Raw genomic sequence first — 25,025 nt, 5'->3', positions numbered from 1 at the left:
TCGATAAACATCGAGAAAAGTTTAAATACCTTCAGGTTTAAACTTTTTCTTATGTTTATCCATTATCTTTCTATAATGACTAATCTATGTGGATAAACATCAAGAAGAGTTTAAATGGAAAAGACAAGTAAAGCATGGGTGAAAGAAAGGTATAGAGGATTTCAGTGGTGGTTGAACAACAGAAAATCCATTGAATTTAGTTGTTCCACAACTGAAAAAGGGAAAATCCATAGAGAGAAAATACACAGAGTACCTACAAAAATATGTAGAGTACCTATGAAAAAAATTTTGGTTCTTGAAGCAGTTCATCAACAACTGAAAGTTTTGAATTTTTGATTTTTCAAAAACCAAACTTGGCCTGATTTCAGTTGTTAAACCATCAAAAATTTTGGTTCTTGAAGCAGTTCTTCAACAATTGAAAGTTTTGAATTTTTGGTTTTTCAAAAACCAAAATTGGCTTGATTTGGGTTGTTAAACCATCAAAAAATCCATTGATTAAAAAGGGTAAAATTATATGTTTTTTTAAATTTGTATTATGACATGTAATAATAATAATAACAAAAATATAATAATAACAAAAATTAATAGGCAGTTCTGTAATATCACCTACTATAATGGATATATACATAATTTTTCCTAAATACTTCTATAATGTCCAAAATATTCAATTTGACAATGTAAACGCCCCGGAAACCGTATTTGCGATTGCAAAGTAATCGATTCCAGAACTGAAAATTCCCCATTTTAATTCGAGCTTCCGGCTGCAAAACGCCCCAATAAACAATGGCAGGGTGTCGAAGGTAATAAGCAGCAGACAGAATAATGTTGCAGCAGCAACATCGAGAGGGTCTGAGTAGTGTCTTTCCACTCAATACTCAACAGAGTTCATTGTCATCCCTCGTCAATGTCAGGAAGAGGGGTAGGATGGGCATTCTCCGCAGGGCTCAACGCGGCCATGGCCGCCATTGCTGCTAAATCCTTTCATTCTCAGGTCTCCATCGCTTTTTCCTTTTTCCTCTTTAGGTTATCGTATCTGTCTTGGTATGGTTTTCTTTATTGCTTTTATATGACTTTTTTCATATTGGGCTTGAAGTATTTATGTTCGATTCATGCTTTGACAGAGGAGCTTTTGCTATATTAGTACAAGGATGAACTTTATAGATTATTTTTATTTTCTTGTTGAATTTATTCCCCTTAGGTGTGCAATCCCAAGTCACTAAATTCTCATGGTATTCTCCATGATTCTATATTCTGTTTGTTTCATTTTGAAAAATTCAACAAGAATTGTTGATTTGATCTTCTATTTGTTTCATTTTCAGATTTTTTGGATGGCATGAGAATCTAATTTATCTCTAATTATACAATTTTAAATTCCTAGAATGGTTCAAATCAAGTAGATATATAAACACATGGAAATCTTGATAGTGGACGGTCTAGATAATGTGTTGCATGATGTACTATTTTTGGGACATAGAATTTTTTTTTTTCCCATATCCATATGTGTTGATGTCCAATAAAATAACAAAAAAAATGAATATACCCTCTCTCAAAGGGCTACAAGCGAATCCACCCCAAAACAATCTCTTCACGATACCAAATTCTATTCAACTCATTCACTTTCACCGATTTACAATGAAGGGATATCTCCCTCTAAATAGACTAAAAAGAAGATAAACACTGTTCCATTTTCTCTCCTCTTTATTTTCTCTCTCTTAACCTATTTTCTCTCTCATCCCTATCTCTTAATGTCACGTACTAAAAAGATTTGCTTCATAGCCATGTTTTATCCAAAGCCTTCCTATTGTTGAAAAGATAAAACTCCCCTTAGATTTAACCTTATCCTATTTATGTTCATAAACTAACCAACCAATTGATCAATATTAATTCACACACAAAATATACCCACCTAATTATCCTTGTCCACCTCATATTCTTGAGTTAAAAGATAAACTCAAAAATACTAATAATAATAATTTATTTTCATTTTTTTCTCTGCATCATTCTCCCGGGGTTGGGAGAAGCTTAACCTCGAGCTTGAGCTAAAAGATAAACTCAAAAAAACTAATAATAATAATTTATTTTCATTTTTTTCTCTGCATCATTCTCCCGGGGTTGGGAGAAGCTTAACCTCGAGCTTGAAGCCAATAACCATCTGCTAATTGGTGATGTAATCTCACCATGCGTCTCGGCACCTCTTCTTCAATTTCTTTAAGACTAATGTAAGACTCTTTGCCTGTGACTGTGTTCCAAGAGTAATTGTTGAATACAAGCTTGGGCTGATTATGATTATTTCTAACTAAGAATGGGTCCAGCTCCTAAGATGCACCTTATGAAATCGATGAACACCCTTGACCATGAAATTTTGGGAGATTGATTTTAATACTAAAATCTCATGGTCGCTTTACTGGACACGGATTTGGCCTATAAATTTCTTCGTTGCGCTTGAAATTAACACTCTGGGTTTGTCATGGAATTACTGCCACAAGATGGATGTGGCTGCGAGCACCTTCTTCGTGATGAAGATTGTTCTCTAACCGCTAGAATCTATGATCCAACCGTTGCATCCTCATCTCCTAATTCTTCTCACATAATTCAGTTCGAAAATCCTATAGGGCTTTAGTCAAATTTTCTATGGCCTGTATCCAATGATCATCCATAGCAGGAGCAGGATTAGCTTGCAAAACAATTGGATATCTCTGGATCTAATTTTGCTTATGGATCTAACTTGCTCTCTGGATCTGACTTGCACTGATACCAATTGATGCAGGGAGAAAATAAAACCAGAAAAAATAACAAAAAAAGATTGAGAGAATATACCTTCTCTCAAAGGTCTGCAAGGGAATCCACCGAAAACAATATCTTCATTAGACCAAATTGTATTCAACTAATTCACTTTCATTGATTTACAATGCAGGGTTATCTCCCTTTAAATAGACTGAAAAGAAGATAAACACTTTTTTATTTTATCTCTCCTTCCTATTTTCTCTCTTTTAACCTATTTTCTCTCTCATCCCTGTCTCTTAACGTCACGTACTAAAAAGATTTGCTTCATAGCCACGTTTTTTCAAAAGCCTTCTTATTGTTGAAAAGATAAAACTCCCATTAGATTTAACCTTATCCTATTTACATTAATAAACTAACCAACCAATTGATCAAAATATACCCACCTAATTATCCTTGCACACCTCCTATTATTGCGTTAAAAGATAAACTCAAAAAACTAATAATAATAATTTTTTTTTATTTTTTTCTTTGCATCAATGTCGAGATGATCAATTAAATGGTTTCCAACGTTAAAATAGCCTTTACGTATGGATTTTTGAGGTGCACCTTAATTCTACATTATAAGGTGTCAACCTTATATATATAGGATAAATCAATTAAAAGGTTGTACCTAAAAAATGAACAGTAGTTTAGGTTATACTCTTAGTTGTCGGATATTGATATAATGGTTGAAATATATGTTACCATTTCAATTTTAATTTTTTTTCCCTACCAATTGAGGGGAGAGGGTGCAAGAGATCATAAAGAGAGACAATAAGCAAAAATTTAGCCAATAACTTTCTCAGCAACAAATAAAAATAGAGGAAGAGATAACAAAAACAATGACTGATTTCATGATTTTCTTTTGATGAGAGAGAAAGAAGGAGAGATTAAAAGGAGATGAGAAAGGCAAATCTGTTTTGAGATTTCTTGGAGGAAATATTAGAGAGATAGATAGATAGAGCCCTTTTGGATTTTTTTGTTTTTTATTTATATAAGGGGGATTACCTGCAGATGAGTGTACTATAGGTACCTGTGGATGAGTATACCACAGAGGAGGTAGAAAAGCAGGAGATGAGAGGATGCAAAATCAGTCCTCCTAGGATTTACGCCAGGGGATGGCAACAACTAGGTGCTCACTCTGTGACGAAGTAGTTGAGTACCATGGACAACTAGTACAAACAGCTAGCCAAAATCATCGGCCATAAAACCACTCTCACTCTAAGGGCACACAAACTTAAAATTACAAGATTTTACATTTCATCCAATGGGTAATACTCCACTCGGTGTAGCATGTACTGCCATGCTATGTGCTCTCTCAAGACTGTAATTTGTCCCCTTACTATGGAATAACAATGAGCAAAATTAACCTGGAAAAATCAGTCCTAGGGATATTTGTAAACAAAAAATCACTAATAATACTCGCCTAAATTTGCATAGTGTAGGCAAGTTTACTTAGTACAAGAGTTACCTGAATTTAGAGAGAAAGTGGCTCGTTTTTTTGTTTTCAGAGAGGTAAAGACTGTAAAAGAATATTGAGATAGAAAGAGATTTCGAATTAGTAAAAAGGTTGTTCAAAGAGGAGTAAAAATCCCCTTTTAAAGAGTGAATAGCGGCTGTTATTGTGACTGTTCACAAGGCAAGTGATTGTTGCGTTTCCAACAATCATCATCCAATGCAAGGTTAAAAAAAACGGATTGGTGACCTGGATCGGCCACCCCAAAATCGGTTTCGGCCTATTTTTTTGTTAAAAAGCACTTTAATTCCTCAAAAATCTCGGTTTTTAGGTTTCTTAAAGAAATAGTGGCAATTGCGTTTTTCATTATTTTATTATTTTTTTGAGAAAAAGGTTAGCTGCATTAAAAGAGTAAAAAATTACATTTCTTTCTAATCCTAAAGACGGCAATCCCACAAATTGGGTGCTCAGACAACAGGAGTTAAGATAGGGAGAGAGAAGAAAATATGTAAATACTGAGAACCTATATCATGTTGAGTGTTTGTTGTCTATTACATTCAAATGAATATCTCTAACTCAATTTATTTATTTTATTATTGTATTAAATTAGGAATTTTGATTTTTGAAAGAAGCTATGTGGAACAAATTTAATGGAAGAGGTTGTTAGTAGAAAGAGAATTTTTGTGGAATTATTTGTTTGTAGTACCTAGTTGAGAGAATTTAATTAAACTAATTTTAGTAGAATTATTAATGTAACAATCTTTGTAGAGAGAGAGAGGCCAAGTTGGAGGGGAGAGAGAGAGAGAGTTTTATAGTACATGCAATATATAACTATGGTTAACTTTGAGGAGAAGGGATACATAGTTAAGCGTGTAATTAGATTGTGGTAAATAGTGCATGGTGTAAGAAGTAAGGAGCAAAAAAAAAAGAGACCCACATTGGGGATTTCACGAAGCCAAAGGCTTTATAAAAGCCTTAGGCATACACTTGAGTGTACGCGTTAGCCACGTGTGCAAGTTGCTTGGCTATTCTCACATAGGATTGGGAGGTACATGTGGGGTGATGTTAGTGATTACACGACTTCCAAAAAAAAAAAGGGATGGACTGCTCTTGTTCTTTTTAATTTTTTTTTAAATTGCACTAATTTCTGAAAAAAAAGGCGACCGTTTTAGACCGGTTTTGTTTTGACAGAACTGGCCGATTCTTGATAAGACATGCCGGTTCTGTCAGAGAGCCGGCCGGTTCAAGGAGAGAGTCGGCCGATTCCCAATATAACGGGAACCGGAAGGGCTGCAACGATTTCCAAAATGTAGTTGCTCTGAGTTTCTAACCATTATTGAATAAACGATGCCAAGTTCGATGACTTTGATCTAGTACTGCTAAAATTGAATTGGCTGTTGTTAGTTCTGTAATTGCCACTAATGGAAGGTTTTATGGTTGCTTAACCCACATTTGTCTCTAAAGCCTTGAACTAGAGTCTGGTTTGCTATTCTGTAGAAATCATATTAGAGGTTGTTGTAGAAATTCAGCTCTGTCACTAATCTAAGCTTAAGAGTTTTGTTATGTTTCTGCTGCTGTTATAATACTCCATTGAGATATTTGGGAATTCATGCACCTTTTTTTTTTTTATATTTCATGGTTGATGTGGATACTATCAGATTCATTTTGTTTGACCTTCAATCATACTTAAAACCATGTCTTCTACCTGACTAAATTAATGGTTTATAAAAGAAATCTAATTGTCCTGGGTTCATCTTTCGGTAGAGAGTTTGGGGTGGTGGGAATTGTGCTTGGGTTTTTTGAAGTTTTGAGGTTATGTAGTTATAAACAGAAAGAATCATTACCATGGGAAAAGGAACAAGGGTTTATCTCCTACCTATGGAAATATGCGAGGAACCTATATTTCTGATCGTCTAATATATTTGTCGTAAATCCATAGTTTTAATTTGACCTTTAAATTATGAGCCTTCTTTAATGCATGTTTTCTCCACATATGATGTACATCAGCTGGCATAGTATTTGAAAGACTATTTTCATAAAGACAAAAGTAGCATCCTGGTATCTTCTTCGCCTTGATTATTGAACATATCAACAGTTTCTTGGTTTTGTTGGGTAACTCAGGGTTCTATCTATTTAGTGATGACTCACAATGTCTGTCTTGTGAACTTCATTAAACTTCTGTTTTTCTCTATTATTTTTTGTGAGCTATACTTAATATTCAGACTTGTTACAGCTCGACTGGAGATGGCAGTGTGTCAAATATGCCTTGGTTGTTTTTTTCAATGTGATCATGTGGGCCAGTTATGTCAATAGCCTCAAAGCTCTTTCATCATTACAAGCTACAGTCGTAAACTTTGCTACGAACTTTCTCTCTTCGGGTTTTGCAGGCTACTTGTTTTTCGAGGAACAATTGTCTTCCCAGGTTAACCAGCTGCTCTCCAAGTGAAAAAGTCCCATTATATCTTTAGATTACATTCTTATACAAAAAGAGTCGAATGTTCTTATTTTATTGCTTTCTTTTATATGATGCAAGTTCCATAATTTTGCAGTGGTTTGCGGGTGCTTTCCTTATGGTTTTGGGCACATTCATCCTTAGCCAGTCAAGCATTGAACAAGATGCTACTCATCAGCCTAAGAAGCTCAGTCCAGACTAAAGGTTTATATTCAAGTGTTGTTTTCTCCTTTCCCATCTCTCGAACCATTACATTTTCTTACCCCCTTTAGAGCTGCTCACCACTATTTAAATGGCATATCGTCATTGGTCTAATGGCTGAAGTAAGGATGGAAGAGAAATTGAGCTGTTCATCATTTGGTTATTTAGAATAACTGTGAGCAGATCCATCAGTAATTGTTTTTTCCTGTTACAAACACTTAGGGATTGGTGGTGCCTTTCCATTTACAAAATGAGATGTCATAAATATGCATACATGTTGAGGGATTGCCTTGTGACTTGATATGGTCTGTTTGTCTAGGGATATATCAGGAAGCTATTTTTCTTTAAGGGAGGGTGTTTTTTGAGTATGCCTAGGCTATTTGCACAGCTACCTAGAAGGCCCATCAGAAGAAAATTACTACAGCATTGTTTAGGGATGGTGGCTATGTTTATTGCGAAAGAATTGACAAAGTTATACTATGTCCACCTCTTGTGTTTTCTTTTTTACCTTAAAGCTTTTGTGATTGCCAAAGGATCATTAGTACTTTTGTACCTGATTGTTAGTTTACTTATTTTCCTTTATTTCCTATTTTTATTTTATTGAGGAACAGAATACTCATTCTCATGGATCATCTGGCTTCAATATTTCTGTAATTATTTATCATAGTCTGTGGATTCCAACAATGGTAGTAATTCTCCCTTTAAAAGTTTTATCATATCAAGCCACCCACCATCTTGGTCTATTAGTCTTATTTGCTAGCTATCGTACATGCAGTTATTCATGTTTGTCTGTGGATATACTCAAAAGTATCCATCATTCTTTCCTTGTAATTGGTCACTTATCATAATTAATTATTTCACTGTAGTTTTCACATGAAGTTTTTATATTTTTCGACCTAGCTTTGTAAATGTATTCAAACTGCTTGTAAATGTATATATGTTTCAAGACAAAGTACCGTTAGTTAAGAACCATAAATCTTAGTGCCAGTTCGTAAATCTTAGCATCATCAACACCAACATCCTAACATTGTATCAGGGCAATAATGTAATCTGTCTTCCCATAAAAATGATCAATCAGTTACAAACTTTGGTAAAGGTGTAAACAACAATGAGGCTTTCTGATTTCACAACAGTGACCAATCTTGAGATTCTTTTTAGATGTTATATCCAAAACATGAGATTCAAAACATATCACTGTTGCAGAAAATTGAAGATCGGTCATCTTATTTCTGGATATTCTTTTTTGAAAACAAGAGATTTCACTTTTTTTATACTGATCCTTTGTTTCTCTTCAAACTTTATTTTGTATTTTGGTTTCATTTCATGGAGTTTCCTTTTCTGATTGAGCCAACATTTAAAAATTTTAGACTCTGCTCAGAATTAGCTGCATCCCAAGTGGACTCAAACCCTGGAGTCTTATCTCAGAAAACTTGGATATTCATAACAAAATGCATTTGTTAATAAGACTTGGAATTTGCTGTGTCCCAAGTGGATTCGAACCATGGAGTCTTATCTCAGAAAACTTGGATATTCATAACAAAATGCATTTGTCTTTTAATAAGACTTGGTTAAGTTTCAGACAAGATAGGTACGGCTTGGCCTGGGCTCAGGACCCAGCGGACTCCTATAATAGCCTTTATGAGTCTTTTGTAGATTTACCTGAGTTTGTAGAAAACTTTTTTTTCTAAGGGAAAACCTTGGCACCTGCCCTTCTAAATGTAATCGGGGGATTATTATTATTTTTTGATAAAAGTTAAACTGTTTCATTAAGAAAGTTTATGCATAGGTATTTAAATCGAGTCTCCCTAACCCAATGGGACACCTCGTACGAGGTTGTCAATCAACCCTATACAAAAAATTAAGAGTACAGCCCTTGACGGTACAAGATATACAATGATATTACAAAAAATAGGCTTATAAAATTGCCCCTTTGTACAAAAATTGTGTGATATATGTCAAAATTAGGTGGCCGAGAGCTGCTGCTTCTTTATCCTTTTGTGGCTTCAGTGTGAGCTCTGGCCTCATCCTTTGCCAGAAGATCTGCCAAGTTGTTTGACGTCCTCAAGATATACGTCCAAGAGACGTCCATATCCCAACAAATGTCAGCGATCTCATAAAAAATGGGAGCAAAATACCAGAGAGGGGAGGAGCCCCCTAAAGCCCAAGAAATGATGTTACTGGCGTCCCCTTCCATAGTAAAATTTTGCCCCCAGGACAAATTGAAGCTTTTCAGCCTCAAAAGAAGGGCCATTGCCTCAACATGCTGAGAGTCTTGGATGCCCAGGTATTCGGAGTACATAAACAAAATTGCCCGGCGGTGGTCCTTGAACACTCCTCCCACTCCGGCATTGCCAGGGTTCCCCAAGGAGCGCTTGTTGAAGTTTAGTTTAATGGTACCTCGGGTGGGGGTTGGCCATTCATGGGGTCTTTGGGCCCTGCGAGGACGGTGGAGCATAATATTTTTCCAGTTGTAGAGGAAAGTATTAGCGGGGAATCCTGCAAAGATGCGGTGATTGGAAGCCCAGAAAGTTACTAAGGATGTAACTTTATGGAACAAGGCTGGACTTTCGGTAGGTTTTCCTTGTAAAATCTTAGAATTCCTCTCATTCCAGATTGTCCAAATAATAGCTGCCACTGCAGCTTTCCAAATTGTTCTTCCTGCCTTTGGCCAGTGAAGGACGGGGTAAAGAGATAACAAATGCTTGACAGATGCTGCCATGACCCATTGGACTCCACAGAGCTGCAACATTTGACCCTAAAGGCCGTGAGCCATGTTGCAATGGAGGAAAATATGTGGGTTAGATTCTTCTTCACAGAGACATAGGGCACATCTGTTGGGAATTGGAATTCCTCTTTTTTGAAGCTGATCCACCGTAAGGGCCCTCTGAGATCCTGCTATCCAGTTGAAACACTTCACTTTGGGAGGTGCGATAGTGCACCACACCTTTGATAACACCGAAGGGGGATTAAGAGGGAAAGTGGGTAGTTGTATAAGTCTTTTGTAGAGAGATGCCATCCTGAAAGTACTAGAAGGAGTGAGAGACCAAACCAACTGATCCGTCCCATGGGTGGGAATGAAAGAGTTTTGAAGAGTAGTGGAGAGAGAATGGAAGTGTGAGACTTCCTCATCTGAGAGATTCCTTTTGAAGGAAGGGTTCCACTCCCTTCAGTTTCCCACCACTGTCATTGCTTCAGCGACTGTTGCTTCTTTGTTCGAGGTAATGGAGTAGAGGGAAGGGTACAGTTCCCTAATGGGAGTGTGTCCAAGCCAGGTATCGGACCAAAAGCGCACTCTTGTGTTCTCCCTTGAGTGGAAACAAATGAATTCCTGAAGAAGGAGAGGGAGGGCGTGAAAGATTTCCACGCTCTTGAGGCCTTGTTGATATTTCTCTTCTTTGGCACCCATGTACCCTCGGCGATCTTGTATTTGTGGCAAAAGACTTGAACCTAAAGGGAGTCCGTCTGGGTTGCGAGGTGCCACCACCATTTACCTAGGAAGGCCTGATTATGTTTTCTAAGTATCTTGATTCCTAGGCCCCCCTGCTGGTTTGGTAGGCAGACTTTATCCCAAGAGATTAGGTGAACTTAGATTGCTCCACTTGGCCCGACCATTGAGAATTTCTCATTAGTTGATCCTACCGGTTTGCCACAGAGATTGGCCTTTGGAAGAATGACATAAGGTAGACCAGAGCATTGGCTAGAGTTGCTTTTATTAGGGTGGAACAACCTCCCTGCGAAAGGTATCTGCCTTTCCAACCCCCTAGGCACCGGTCAACCTTAGTGCCCATTTTGGGTTCGCCAGGGCCTAGGGGCAAACCAAGATACACAGTGGGGAGTTCGTCCACTAAGCATTCCCATGTCGAAATCAAATCCTTAATGTCAGCAGTGGATATGAGGACCCCCATCATTGTAGATTTTTCCATATTAACTTTGAAACCAATGGCCTCTTGGAAGCACTAGAGATGCAATCTCAAATTTTCAACTTCTTGTGCAGAGGCATAAAGAAGACTAATGTGTCATTTGCATACTGTAGATGTGACACTATAGGGCCTCGACAAGAGGTTTGGAAACCCAAGAGAAGGCCTGCCTGGAAGAGGCAGGAGATGGACCGGCTAAAGGCTTCAGCCGTAATTGTGAAGAGGAAGGGGGAAAGAGGGTCCCCTTGGCGCAGCCCCCTAGTGGAGGGAAAGAAACCTTTAGGGGAGTCATTGATGAGAATGGAAAAGAATGGGTTACAGAGACAACCTGTCGTCCATTTCCTTCTCCGATCTCTAAAACCCATTCTTCTCATGGTCTCATCCAGGAGGGTCCAGTCTACATGGTTGTAGGCTTTCTCCCAATCAATTTTGAAATTGAGTCCCGACTTTTTTGACAAGTGCCTGGAGTGAATGCATTCATGGGCTAGTAACACTCCATCTAGGATTTGTCTGTCTTTGATGAAGGCAGATTGGGATTGGGAGATGATGGAAGGGAGGACCTGCTGCAGCCTTGAAGCCAAGACTTTGGCCAGGATTTTGTAAGAGGAATTCAATAGACTAATTGGCTGAAAGTCCTTGAGCTCCTCGGCCTCTTCCACCTTTGGTACCAGAGCTATAAAGGTGGCGTTAATAGCCTTATGTAGAATTCCCCAGTGGAAGAATTCTTCGAAGAAACTCAAGAAGTCTGAGCGAAAAGTATCCCAGAATAATTTGCATGGGGCTATGGGGAATCCGTCAGGACCAGGGGCTTTGTCTCCAGCTAAATCATGTAGGGCTTTATGAATTTCCTCTTCCAGGAATGGATGCTCAAGCCACATGGCCTGTGCGTCCGTTAGAGATAGGAAATCCAAGTCCGCCATTGCAGGTCTGGGGACAACAGGGGTGGTGTAAAGGGCTTGGAAGTAAGAGATAAAAGGCTGTTCTTTGTCATCAGGCTGAACCAGGTAAGAGTTATTCACTTTAATGGTCGAGATAGTGTTGTCTCTCCTGCGGCAATTTGCTATCCGGTGGAAGAACTGGGTATTGAGGTCTCTAGCTTTTAGCCAATTTACTAGATCTCTGGAACCAATACAATTCCTCTTTTTTGAGGGTGGAGTGGTAATCCGACTTCAACTGACTCCTTGAGTCGAATTCAGCTTCTATCAATGGTCTTGATTCCTCTGCCCTATCACGAGCTTGAATAAATTCGAGGAGGGAGGCCTTAGTTTGTCAGTAATTCCCAGAGATGGATTTACTCCAAATCTTCAAGGCAGCTTTAAGCCTTTGGATTTTGGTTTGGAGTCGGAAACCTGCCCTACCCAAGACTTGACTTGAGAAAGAGTTCCACAGGGCAAGAATGAGTGAAAGGATAGACTTTTCTTCTAGCCAGGCTAATTCAAAACGAAAGGGTTTGGGGCCTCTGCGGAGGGCTTGGGTATCAAGGAGAATAGGGTAGTGGTCGGAAGTGGCTTGGCCAGAGCCATAGCGTGGGAACTTGGGAAAGTTTCCTCCCAGTCCACCGAGAAAAGGAATCGGGCGAGTTTGGACAAGGAGGGTTGAGGAGAGTGGTTGGACCAAGTGAACCTGCAACCTTGAAGAGGTACATCAAGAAGTTCCTGCCGAGACATGAAATCTGAGAAATCATTCATTCCTTGAGAAATGGAAGAGTTAGAGTTTCTCTCAGAAGACCATCTGGTAATATTGAAGTCTCCTCCAAGACACCAGATATGATGAGGAAGGGAGGCAACCAGATCAAGTTCGGACCAGAGACGAGGGTGCAGAGCCGGTGAGCAGGGGCCGTAGATAGCTGAAACTTTCCAATGGAGGTCATCAGAAATGTGAGACAGGAAGAGAGAAACAGAGAATTCCCCTAAATGGGAGGAGACCAGGGAATGTTCCGAGGGATTCCAGATCACCCAGATCCCTCCTAATGCCCCTAGAGCAGGTAGCGCGACCCATTGGCAGGGTCTACCCCAGACTTGACGGATTTGAGAGAGAGTGGGTGCAAGGAGCTTGGTTTCAGAAAGAGCCAGGATAGCCGGGAGGTGTCTCGAGGTTACATCCTTGTCTGCGTTCCTCTTTGCAGAGTGACCCAGTCCTCTTATGTTCCAAGATAAAATCTTCATTGTTTGGGGAGAGGGGAGGGATGAAAGAGTAAGTCTTGGTGATATCCTCAGAGAGGAGGAGGTCAAGGAAGGAGAGAGAGCGAGGGGGGAATCCTCATAGGAGACAAAGGAGAACAAGTTAAAGAGTTCTCTTTGTCCTCTAGAGCTCACCTTAAGATGGCTTTGGGCATCCGCTTGGAGGAAAAACGGTGTGCTAGGCCTTCAAGACCGTCATATTGGAAACCCATAATGCGGTAGATCTCTTTCATTCTCGTTGACTCGTTGTCGATCCCATCCCCGTCGACCCCCTTGGCTGTGTCCTCCGCTAAAGAGGGAGAGATGATAGAATCAAGGTCTTTTTGAGAGGGGAGAGATGGGCCTAACCGCTACACCAAGTCTATGGGGTAAAGGTCCAGAGGCAGGGTACGATAGGGTTCGTCAAGAGGAGGAGTGGAAGGGGACGGGTTGAGAGAAACGGGAGACGGGAAGAAAAGGGGAGAAGGCAGGGGACCGCTAGCAGAAAGAAGGGGAGGGGAGGTCGAGCGAGAAGCCACCATGGGGGAAGGAAAGAGGGGCAAAGGGCACTGGGTCGAAAAAGTCAGAGGATGGGAGGGAGCAGGGGGGGCAAAAAGAGAGGATCCAGACAGGTTGGAGAGGTGACGAGAGACCGTGGGGGGGAAGGGGAAGGTAGGAGAGGAAGTGGTCGGAGTTAGTGTGGACCCAAGTGCAGGTGAGCCAAGGGTAAAGAGGAGAAGGATGGAAGCGGATTGTCCTGACCCTATTGAGATGGACCAGGTGAGGGGAAAAGGGGAAAAGGTTGGCGGGTTCAGGGTTAGGGTAATAGAGGTCAGGGGAGGCATAAAAGTGGTATCGAAAGAGGTGGAAGAGTCGTTCATGGGCGAGAGTGGGTAGGGAGAATCAGTTCTGCATCAAAATGAGAGTGAAGACGAGGGGACAAAACAAATAAAGGCCGCAGTGGAGATCGAGGCTGCTACAAAGGGAGGGAGGAGAAGAGACGAACGAGAGGAAAGAGGAGGGTGCGAAGGGAAATCATGAAGCAGGGTGCCAGTATATGTGTCACCACTGGTCAAGATGGAAAGGTAGGGGGAGATCACAGGGGATGCCAGATGGGACGGGGTATGTAAGGGCGACGACGGGAGGGATACGAGGGAGGGGAGTGGAAGCGACAAATGTATGGTGGGGGGGTAGGCGAGGGCGGCAGGGTGCCAATACACATGTCACCACTGGCTAAGATGGAAGGGCAGGGGGGGATCACGGGGGAAGCCAGAGGAGATGGGGTAGGTAAGGTCGACGGCGGGAGGGATTCGAGGGAGGGGAGCAGGAGTGACATATGAACGGGGGGGGGGGGGGGGGGGGGGTGGGGGGTAGCCTCCAGAGGCGCCAGGTGTGAAGGGGTAGGTAGAGGCAACGATGGGGTAGAGGGCGGTAGTTGTACTGGGGGAGCTTCCACGGGCAGCACGTTGACGGCTAAGGGCCACGCCCTTGGCGACGTGTCATCCTCCTTGAGCAGAGGGTCAGAGGAATTAAATGCGTTGTCAGAGGCCGGCGAAGGGACACGGTACGCAACAGAGGATGGGCCAAGTAGAGTGTGGTGACCCGATTGAACCAGAGCAAAGTCTACGCACGGCTCTTTGCCAGGCCTGCACTGCGAAGAAGAAGTGTGAACAGAGGCGGGCCGTAACTGTTGTAACCGTCCTTCAACAACTGGGTCAACTTGAGGGGGGGAAACCAGGTATTGCTCGTTAATTCTAACTACGGGCCTAAAGATGGGCCCGTTGTGAGGATCTTGGCTGGCTACAAGCCCTAAGGGAAGCCGAAACCAAGTCTGAAGGAAGAGATGCTGGCTACTGTGGGCGGCGCCTCCTCGAGTGGCGGTGCTTGCGTGATACAGTGATCCAGGAGGTGGAGGAGGAGGGACCAGTAGGCTGTGAAGAGGCCGCCTGATTGAAGAATGAGGGGGGTGAGGCTTCCGACCATGAGAGAAAGACCTGAAAGAAGCCGTTATCGATTTCCAGCCAGACACTTGAGGGGATGAGGCTAGTGTCCAACACCTCTAGGAGAAGACACATGGAGCTGAGAGGAACGTGGTTAGGTGCCTCGATCTGGCCCTCTGGGTCGGGATGACCTGGTGGCGTGGTTCTGGGTTCGAGTGGATCCGGGATCTGAGATCGCTCTCTGGGGAACCGCGTAAGGACACGGGCAGGAATATCAACCGACGAGAGAGGAATTTAGGTCGTGAGGTGGGACTTTACCTCACGTGGGTCCATGACATGCTCGGGTTGGCTTGGATGGCCACCCTCTTAAATCATGTGGAATGCCCCTTGGCCTGTGGCTGGTTCTGAATCGTCCCCTTTGACCTGTTTCTTCTTACCTGCGACCACACACACACATTAGAGTACAGACAAGTGGGTTTGAGGACCCCACCTTGTCATAGGGTGAGTGCACACGTGCTTGTGTACTCAAAGGAAAACGGAAAATAACATGACTGAGTCCGTGTCGATTTGACAACTTTACGACTCCTTCTTGACGAGGGACCTTAGTGTGTATTTTACAGTAAAGAAAGAAAAGGGGTAGGGACCTTAGTGTGTATTTTAAAATTAAACCAGCCCGATGTTGATAACATCAGACCAAGTGGCAAATTGGAAAAATTAAAAAAACACAAGGGGACCAGATGTACGCATAATATTTAGGAAAATATGAAACTTTCCATATTTTCTCATTTATGTTTGTGTGCGGGTGTGAACTTTCATATAGTTGAAAACCTGAAATATAAAAATAAATTCTGACAACATTGGAAAATATCACTGATTCATGGGGAATAGAGACCTCATAAAAAAATTTCTTTATTATGTTTTGTAGACACCCACTTGAAATTCTCGTTAAAGAGAATTCCTAAAACATTGATTTTAAGTCTAAAGAACCACATAAACCCTAAGGTAGTTTGAAGGCTAATCTGATTTTCACCTAAAGAAAGAGAAGGAATGGAAGTATCACGCCCGGCAGTGTGTGCTGCCGTGCAAGACAGAAAGGGGGAGAGAAGAGAGGTAAGAGAGAGAGAAGAAGGTTCATACTCGATAGTGTTCACTACCGTACAAAACAGAGAGAAGAGGGAAGAGAGAAGAGAGAAGAGAGAAGAGAAAGAAGGTCGCGCTCGACAGTGTGCACTGCTGTGCAGAACGGAAGAGAGAAGAGGGAAGAGAGAGGTCGCGCTTGACAGTGTGCACTGTCGTGCGGAACATAAGAAAGAGAGGAGGGAAGAGAGAGAAGGTCATGTTTGACAGTGTGCACTGTCGTGCGAAACAGAAGAAAGAGAAGAGGGGAGAGAGAGAAGGTCGCGCTCGGCAGTGGGCATCGTCGTGTGGAACAGAAGAAAGAGGGAAGAGGGAAGAGAGAGAAGGTTGCGCTTGGCAGTGTGCACTGCCATGCGGGACAGAAGCAAGAGAGAAGAGGGGAGAGAGAGAAGGTTGCGCTTGGCGGTGTACACTGTCATGCGGGACAAAAGAGAGGAGAGAGAGAAAGGAAAGAAGAGAGAAAAGAAGAGAGAAAAGAAGAGAGAGAAATAAAGGAAGAAGAGAGAAAAGAAGAAAGAGAAATAAAGGAAGAAGAGAGAAAAGAAAGAAGAAGAGAAAGGAAAAAAGAAGAGAGAGAAAAGAAAGAAGAGAGAAAGGAACGAAGAAGAGAGGGAAAGAAAAGAAGAGAGAGAAAGAAGAGAGGGAGAGAAGAGAGAAAGAGAGAGAGGAGAGGAGAGCAGAGAGAAAGTTACCTTTGAAGCCTAAGGGTACCTTCCCAGATTTTCTCTCTCCTCTCTCTCTCCAAACCGTGACTTAAGACTCGAGCAAAAAGTCCAAATTTTATTGATTGAGGAAGGATCCTTTACATGAAGAGAGTACGTGCTTATATAGATTTTAAGTCCAAACATGGGTGGATGCCCAAATTCTAACCTAATTGATGAAAATTAACAAGTAAATGAATTAAATAAATTCCAAGAAAATGGGGTGAAATGACGATTGTGCCCTGCACCAACAATCCGTGAAATTTCGAATCAGTCCCTGTAATGGCGATTCAATCTTCACGATCTTCTGGAGTCCGTTCGGGGTCTTTCCGGTCTTCATTTGACCAAAAGATTATTCTTTTCTTGATCGGCTTAGGAAGATGATCGTTTTGTTACCTATTTCGAGCCATGGATCGGACTCTCGGTCCATGATCATAACGCGGCAAAAACATGGAAAAACGTGACTTCAGATTTAGGATTCAGCTCGTCAGTGTTTTTTGCTGATTTCTTCGTCGTAGCATGACAAGCATGTTGTCACGATCGCTTTGCAAAAAAAACGGCTCGATTTGATGCCCGAATGACCGTTTTCCAAATTGGAAAACTTTTGCCAAAGTTTGGTTTTCGGTGGCCTAGAATGGCAGCAACTTCGGACTCATTGTGTGTCGAATCTGACCGTCCATCACGTGCGAGGTTCGGCTCAGATGAAGCCTCTGAACTTGTGCTCGTAATGGGTCTGATTTTGGGCCGATCCGACACGCGAGCGTCGTGATGTGGCTGTGCGATTGAGGGGACATGCTGCTGGAAATTCCCTGCTACTTTTGGAACTTTCCGGCGAACTTCTCTCTGCTCGAGTCGTGTCATCGTGCATACCGCATATCAAATCGACTAGGTGGACGAGATGAACATGTTCCCAAAATTTGGGCTCGATCCGACCTGGGATGAGGAAGATATAGCCATGGAAAGTTTGCCGTCGAAATTTTGAAGCACCATTTCCATTAACCATTAATGGAAACTGGTTCACCGAAGGTGCACCGTAATAGTATAAGACCTATCCATTTTGGGTAATTTGGCCATACTTTGCTCTAGAAGCGCTCGAATGTGTCGAAAATTGGTACTCGGGGGTTTTCGAATATTTTGAATCCAACGGCGATGGTCTGGAGATCATTTGACGCTCTTGATAATGGTGCTGTAGTTCAGGGTCCATTTTCGACAAGTGGCAGAATTTCCCGAAACTGTTTTGTCGCTTGCACAGTCTTAAACTTGTCGGATCGCGATGAAACTTGGCAGGTGTTCTTAAGAGACCTTTAGGCACGATCTTGAACCTTCTTGGGCCATTTTGAGACTTTTGGAAATTTCAATTCTTGATCGGGGCTTATTGTCCTACGACTTCCGTTGTCCACAAGTGTTCTGGTACCTGCGGATCTAGGTTGCGAACTGCTCTTTCATTCGCACCGGGGATACAAGTGATGGAAAATACCCTCAAACAACTTGTCCTGCCGAATGTTGTGCTTTGAGAGAATTGAGAAGGGTAACATTCGGAATCAAAATTGGTCATTCGACTTTAATTTTCTTCCTCGTCACCGGATCACATGAACGCCACAGGGACACTTGTGCAAAGCTGCTTCTCGGAGGGGTGACCAAGGTCCTTAGACAGCTGGAGGCCTTGTTGTGGACCCAGACGTGGAGAATTTTTGGGGGATGTGTTTAAAGTCCTCACCCTTGTTGGACGTACAAGATGCTTTTAAAGTCTTCACCTTTGTCGGACCTATTTGCAGCGTTGGTTGCTGCTACACTAGGTTTGCTTTGACATGTAGGGTACCTCTGTGGGCCCCATCCTGCAGAGTCCAGTCGGGGCTTTTTGTTGGCCTGTCTCAAATGTCTTCTCCAGCCAGGGAGGGATTTTGGCGAGGCGGCCTTGAAAGGCTCTACCCTGGTTGCTGTGGGTAGGTATTGACCTGATTTGACAGTTTCTTGCCTGTGAGGGATCTTGAGGGATGATTTTAACATCTACACCTCGTTGGACATATGGCGGGATGATTTTAAAGTCTACACCCTATTGGATGTACGAGCGGCGTTGTTTGCAGCCTCACCAGGTTTGCTTAACCTGGTTTGACAGTTTCTTGCCTGTGAACGATCTTTTTTTTTTTGGGTCCCAATAACAGGGTATTCTGCTATCGAGGAATTTTCTTGAAATGCTGGCGGAAGCCGCCTATGGAGGCTAGCGCTACATCAACCTGCTTATTGGTCCAAGCGCCCTTTCTAGTGAATCGAGACGAGGTCACCGCATACCTCTGCCACTTTCCTGAAAGTAGAGGGGGACCATGTGTGGAGGGGGATGTGCTCGATGGTGAGCTAGATACGCTACTTCCTAAAAGACCCTTCTGAGGGAGACCACGATCTAAGGTTGCAGGAAGCACCTTTGAATGCTGAGGACTGGAATACTTTCAGGACATGCTAAGCAAGGGCTGAGGAGGGGAAGGAGAAGAGGTAGTCGCCTCTTGATCTGCAGGTAAGATTAGGCTCCCCCAGGTGCTCTTAGCCCATTTCTCTATACCTCTGAAGTCATCTCGCTTGGGCTGGAACGTGGCCACCAAACAAGCCGAGAGCTGGAGAACGTGTTGCTTAGCCTCCTCCGAAGAAGTAGAGATGATGCAAGGGAGGAAAGGAGAAGGGGTGGAGACCTTGACAGGTGAAGAAGAGGCAAGTGAGGGGGACATGGTGCTTATTACCAGAAATGATGTCTTGAGAGAAAGAAAGCTTAGAAGGTTTCTCAGCCATGGAAGTATGAGATCTATCTAAACCAAAAGAAGGGAAAGGGCTGTGGGACGAGAGAAATGGTTACGCGAGAGCATAGAGTGGGTAGAGGGCGTAAATTTGGTTCCAATCAGAGGGGCGGAGAGAGAAGCAGGGGCGCTGGAGGTGAGGAGGACGAAAGGGGGGTGGAAACGCCTAGGAAGACGACGAAGACCCATTCAGAAGCTTCCCCTGGGCATGCAAAAATTTCATATTGAATTGAGTTTGACTGGTGAGTTTTTAACCATTAGATGGAGCTAGCCTCGTCTCCTTTCTTAAAGTTCTAAGTTCCTTCTTCTTTCAACCATTGATGGTCTGCCTTGTTTATTAGAACACGTTTCTTAAGTTTCCATAACCCTTATTCTCAGACCTCGAACTTTAAAAATGCTTTTAACATGCTCTTCTTTCTGTCCATTCGTATTTTGATTATTCCATTTGCCCATTCTATCGTAAATTCAGTTTCTTTCTTTGTTGTTCATTCACCTTTTGGTAACGTAACTACCTTATGATTGAACAACATACCTCCCCCCCATGTTTTTTATTTTTTCAGTACCATTTTTTAAATTTACTTCTAAAATCATGGTAATTTCAATTATGGCAGAGTCCCTGAACATTTTTGTTCAATTTTGAATATTACAACCACAATTTGCATGATATGGGAGCCATGCTTGCTCTCGAAACTAAGATTCTTCCCCAAACCCTTATGTGCTTGTTTATGTTTGGGTGGTTTTTCTCTTTGAGAAAGTTAACCTTTAATTAGAGAGTAAAAAGACTACAACCAGACATGAGAGAATAGGTTATCCACAAGGAGGAAAGCTCTAAGTACAAAAAGCCCTTCTGAAAAGGGGGGTGAGAGAGTAGAATAAAAAAGCCATCTTTTTAAAAGTTACAATGATATGGACCAAAGCAACCGCCGATCCCAAAAAATGGACCTATAAACTGTCTTGGGCCGCTGTCTCCTTAGCGAGTGTGTGCTACCTGGTTTGCTACCCGCCATATATAACTCCATGAGGCACGCATATCCCTGCAAAGGTGGTTAATCTCATAAAAAATATGAGTTAAGACACAAGGCAGGGGAGAAGAATTAGTATCCCATGAATCTCCCTCTATCAATAATAGACTCTATCCTGAAAGAAGGATGTCTTCTAGTAATGCTGTAGCCTTCGCCTCCATAGAATAGGCATGGCCGATGTTTTTAGAAATGGAGGCGATAGTAGAGCCAGAGTGGTCCTTGAGAATGGCTCCAATTCCAGTGGGTCTGGGATTTCCAAAAGAGCAACTGTCGAAGTTAAGCTTGAAGTGACCCGGGTCAGATGGTCTCTAATTTGATGCCCGAGGTAGGCGCTTACTGCTATACTGGACGGTAGCAGTCCAATCCTGGTAAAAGGCGAAAGGAGGAACCCCTTTACAACGCTTCTGGTTTGTGGCCTGAAGACAACCGAAGATTTAAGCCTAACAAAGGTATTGTATTACTGGAGTGCTCTCCCTGAAATATCCTGTTGTTTCGCTCTATCCATATTGCCCAAATAGAGGCTGCCACCGCAGATTTCCACAGTAAAATACCTGCCTTAGGCCAGGGGAAATGTTGTAAGGAAGTAGGGATAATGGGTGCAGTCGCTGAAACATTGAAGAGTCGAAGAAGTTCTCTTGAAATCTTAAAGGTAAACGGACAATGCAAGAATATGTGGCCATTTGTCTCCTCATTGGCAAGGCAAAGTACGCATTGATTTGTTATGGGGATTCCTCTTCTTTGAAGCTGATCAATCATGAGTGCCCGTGCCCTTTGGGAAAGAGTTAGCCACATGAAAACCTGAATCTTGGGAGTGGTAAACGAGGACCATGCTTAGGCTACGATAGAGGAGGGAGAGAGGGGGAAAGTGGGTGGTTGGGTAAGTTTTTGGTGAAAGGAGGAGACTGTGAAGGCACCTTCGGAACATGGGGTCCAGATAATATGGTCCACTCCTTGTGGGGCCATAAAACAAAGTTGCAGGGTAGCCACAAGGTCCAAGGAGTGAGTAATCTCAGTCTCGTTAAGCACACGCCTGAAAACTGGATTCCAAGATCGCGAGGACCCAGCCGCTGTCATCTCGTCAGCGACAGAGGCCTCTTGTGAGCAAGCGAGTGAGTAGTACCTCTTCCTAAGAGGTTCTTGATTGAGCCATAGGTCATGCCAAAACATAACCCGACTTCCACCTCTTGGGTGGAACCAAATACATCTTTTAAATAACTGAAATGAAGAACATAAAGATCTCCAAATTCCAGACGATCTATTGTTTGAATTGCATTCAGGTACCCAAGGGGATGAGGGGATGCGATATTTGTGGCTTAAGGATATCAATCCATAACTGATCCCTTTGGGTTGCCAAACGCCACCACCACTTCCCAAGTAACGCCACGTTATGATTTATCAAGTTCCTAATCCCACGTCCCCCCAACCTTTTAGGTTGGCATAATTTTTACCCCAAGAGATGAGGTGGAATTTTCGATTCGCTGCCTCTCTTGACCAGGAGCACCTGCGAATTAATTGTTCGATCCGAGAGCTCATCGCCACAGGCTTATGGAAGGTGGACATTTGATAAACGGGGATGTTTGCCAAGGTAGCTTTAATAAGAGTTACCCTCCCTGCCGGGGATAGAAACTGGACATTCCAACGTGCGAGTTTACGGTCAACCTTGTCAATAATGTGCGACCACCATCGCTTCTTGGGTTTACCAATGTAAAGGGGTAGTCCGAGATAAGTGGATGGGAGATTATCAGCCTTGCACCCCCAACTATCCACGAACACTTTAAGAATAGATGGATCTACTGCTTGCTATTCCCATCATCTTAGACTTTTTGAATCATTTAAGATCTGAAAAGAACTTAAATGTAACAGACCAAGGGTCGGGCCTAGATCATACAGGCCATACCAAGGTGAAAGTTTCAACAACTCTTAAGGCACTAACAAACATGGTCAATCTCATGAAATTAGTTCTATCAGACCCATAAGGGTAGTAGAAGAAGTTCATCATCATCATCAGAGCCTTTGCCCAACTAATTGGGATCAGCTACGCAAATCGTGGTTTGCCATTCTGCTATATTAAGGGCAATATTCTTAATGAGATCATAAATCCTTTTCTGGATTCATTATAAGTTTTGGCAAAGTTTTATGTTGGCTGCCTACCTAACACAATCCACCCTTTTTACCCGGGCTTAGGATGGTTTAAGGGAAGTTTAAGGTCCTCAACCTTCTTAGACTAAGGCAATGGAAGAGGTTGAGGGAACGTATGCTTGCAGCTAAGTGGATTAAAATCTCAGTATAGTGCCAAAATACCTAGGATCAGTTGAGATCGTGGTTCAAATATGGCCCGATAGGTCATGAAGGCAGTTAAAACTCCATGATCCGTGTTTGAGCCAGTTTCATGGCATGAAGCCCTAATAATGACTGCATAAGGGTTGAATACCTAGATATACAATGATTAAGTTTCTGGACTGTTAAAGACCTGAACTGACTCAGACCAAGGTAAGAGCCTAATTTGACAGGTAAAGACATTGGCCAATTTCTTTTGGGTCGCGTTTGAGCTAGTATTAAGGCAAGAAGAAGCCCTAAAATCAGCTTAGAAGGGTTTGAAGGACCCAAAGGTAAGCTCAAGTTCCAGGCTCGTTAAGGGAGTAAGTTGGCTGAGGCCACAGTCCAAATGCAGTGTGACAGTTGTAAACTGTGGCCAAACCTTCTTAGGACCTCTTTGAGATCATATTTGGGTGTCAGGCCTTGAATTAGACTTGAAAATGGTCAAGGAACATGTGAAAGCCAATTCCTTGGATTGGTCCAGACCTCCGTCCAGCCTGCAAACATGAGACTGCAGTCAAAAGGTTTGGGACCTTCCTCAGACTTTTTAGGGCACAAAATGCTAGATTCAGCTTAAAAGGAATGAGGACTGGAAGACCCAAAATCATTGAATTTTGAACTGTTAAGGGCCTAACTGATCAAGACCTCACTCAAAGTTTTGCTCTACAACTTGAGACCACTGTCAAAAGTTTACGAGGCTTGTTCAAGCTGATTTTGTGGCTCAAAGCCTCATATTCAGTTAAAAATGGGATGATATGCCTACATATAAAACATGCTTGAACTCTGAGTCTATTACTGGCTTGAAATAGTCAAGACTCAGGTCAAAGGCTGGCTGGATAGCCTGAAATCACGGTGAAAACTGCATATTAGCTTTTCAAGGTAGTTTTAGGGCACAAAGCCCTAGATTCAGCTACAATGGGGTGCATGACCTATATTCTAGAAATGCTTGAATTTTGAATTTGTCAAGCATACAAACAAGCCAAGACCTTGGTTGAAACTTATAAATGATGCTGAAACCTCATTCAAAACTATAACTTGACTGCATTCTATCAGATTCAAGGCATAAGAGTCCTAAGATCAACATGAAATTGGAGAAAAATGACCAAAGATGATGAGTTTTGGACACGTTCAAGTCTTAAGCCTCCTAGAAAGGGGTGGCAATGGACCCAAACTCAACCCAGACTCGTCGAGAATACCCGACACAGGTCCGATTATGGGTCCAGCATTTGGACCTGCGGGTAGGGTCAAGGTCCTACAATGTGTACCCAACAAATTTCGGCTACGGGTACGCGTATCGGTGAACCCGCCCCGTACTTGACTCGGACCCGTTAGTTCTAATTCCTACTTAACTTACCTGTTACTTACCCAAACCCGTTAGTTTTAAGTTTTTATTCTCCTCCATTTTAAGAGAGAGGGTGAGAGAGAGAGGACGCTCCTTATAGAGGGAAAGAGAGACCGACAGTTTCAGAGCTAGGTTTTTCACAGGTTCAGGCCTGGAACCATTGCTCTCAGAGAAATTAGGAAGTACTAGAAGAGCACAAAGCTTTTGATCAGGAAGCTCCCTTTCCAGAGGATCAGAGATGAGAGGGCTTCATTTCCGAATCGAGCAAGGGTTTCCCCTCTGATATGTGGTCTCTCCTAAGATTTAGGGTTTTGTGACTGAATCTTTGGTATTTCCTTTTATGTATTATTTTTAAATGGATTTAGGGTTTTGAAATACTGTAAATGGTGCGTTCCACTCAAAAGGGAAATACCATGGGTATTGATTTGTATTGTCAACATTCTCTGATTTAGGGTTTTTGAGCGTATGGACAAAACCCTAAATCCACTAAATGTTGTGTTACTGTAAAAGGCCGCAGAGTAATTGGGGCGTTTTGCCCCTTTAGAGAGGCGGCCATGAGGTTGTTTGTGAAGGCCGTTACCTTTGCCGTCTGCTTAATTGTTGTTGTTAATGTTAGGATTAGTGAGTGGTTAATAGATTACAAGGATGCTTTGTCCAAATCATAGTGTTTTTGGAGGCTCAAAGATCATGGAGGCTGCCACCAAATAACAGGTCCCATGGAGGGGGCACTCTGGTTTGAAAGATGGTGGCTTAGCAAATGTAACCTATCTCTATCACTCTAAAGCACACCCACAAACACGATGGGTAGGGGCGGGTATGGGTCCTGGGTCTGGGTA

The 25,025-nt window shown here is 42.4% G+C and overlaps 1 protein-coding gene across 14 annotated transcripts in view; it reads left to right on the top strand.

The window, feature by feature from the left end:
* Positions 1 to 290: 290 nt before the first annotated feature.
* Positions 291 to 25,025, top strand: part of LOC18428719 (cell growth defect protein) — a 46,326-nt gene continuing 21,591 nt past the window's right edge. For 7 of the 14 annotated variants that reach the window (XR_016040500.1, XR_016040495.1, XR_016040501.1 and 4 more), the window contains exons 1-3: positions 294 to 991; positions 6,453 to 6,641; positions 6,769 to 6,875. Coding sequence is in view for 2 of the 14 variants with exons in the window: in XM_088846457.1 (XP_088702583.1) it covers positions 905 to 991; positions 6,453 to 6,641; positions 6,769 to 6,873 (381 nt within the window). In the remaining 12 variants the exon portion in view is untranslated. Of the gene's footprint in view, positions 992 to 6,452; positions 6,642 to 6,768; positions 6,876 to 25,025 lie in introns of all 14 variants that reach the window. The other 7 variants (XR_016040502.1, XR_016040504.1, XR_016040503.1 and 4 more) reach the window with 2 other exon arrangements.

This window comes from Amborella trichopoda, chromosome 9 (assembly GCF_054954075.1).
Source record: "Amborella trichopoda isolate Santa Cruz 75 chromosome 9, AtrichopodaSantaCruz75HAP2 v2.0, whole genome shotgun sequence".
In the NCBI taxonomy this organism is placed as follows: domain Eukaryota; kingdom Viridiplantae; phylum Streptophyta; class Magnoliopsida; order Amborellales; family Amborellaceae; genus Amborella; species Amborella trichopoda.
This window is presented reverse-complemented; position numbering and strand designations above follow the sequence as displayed.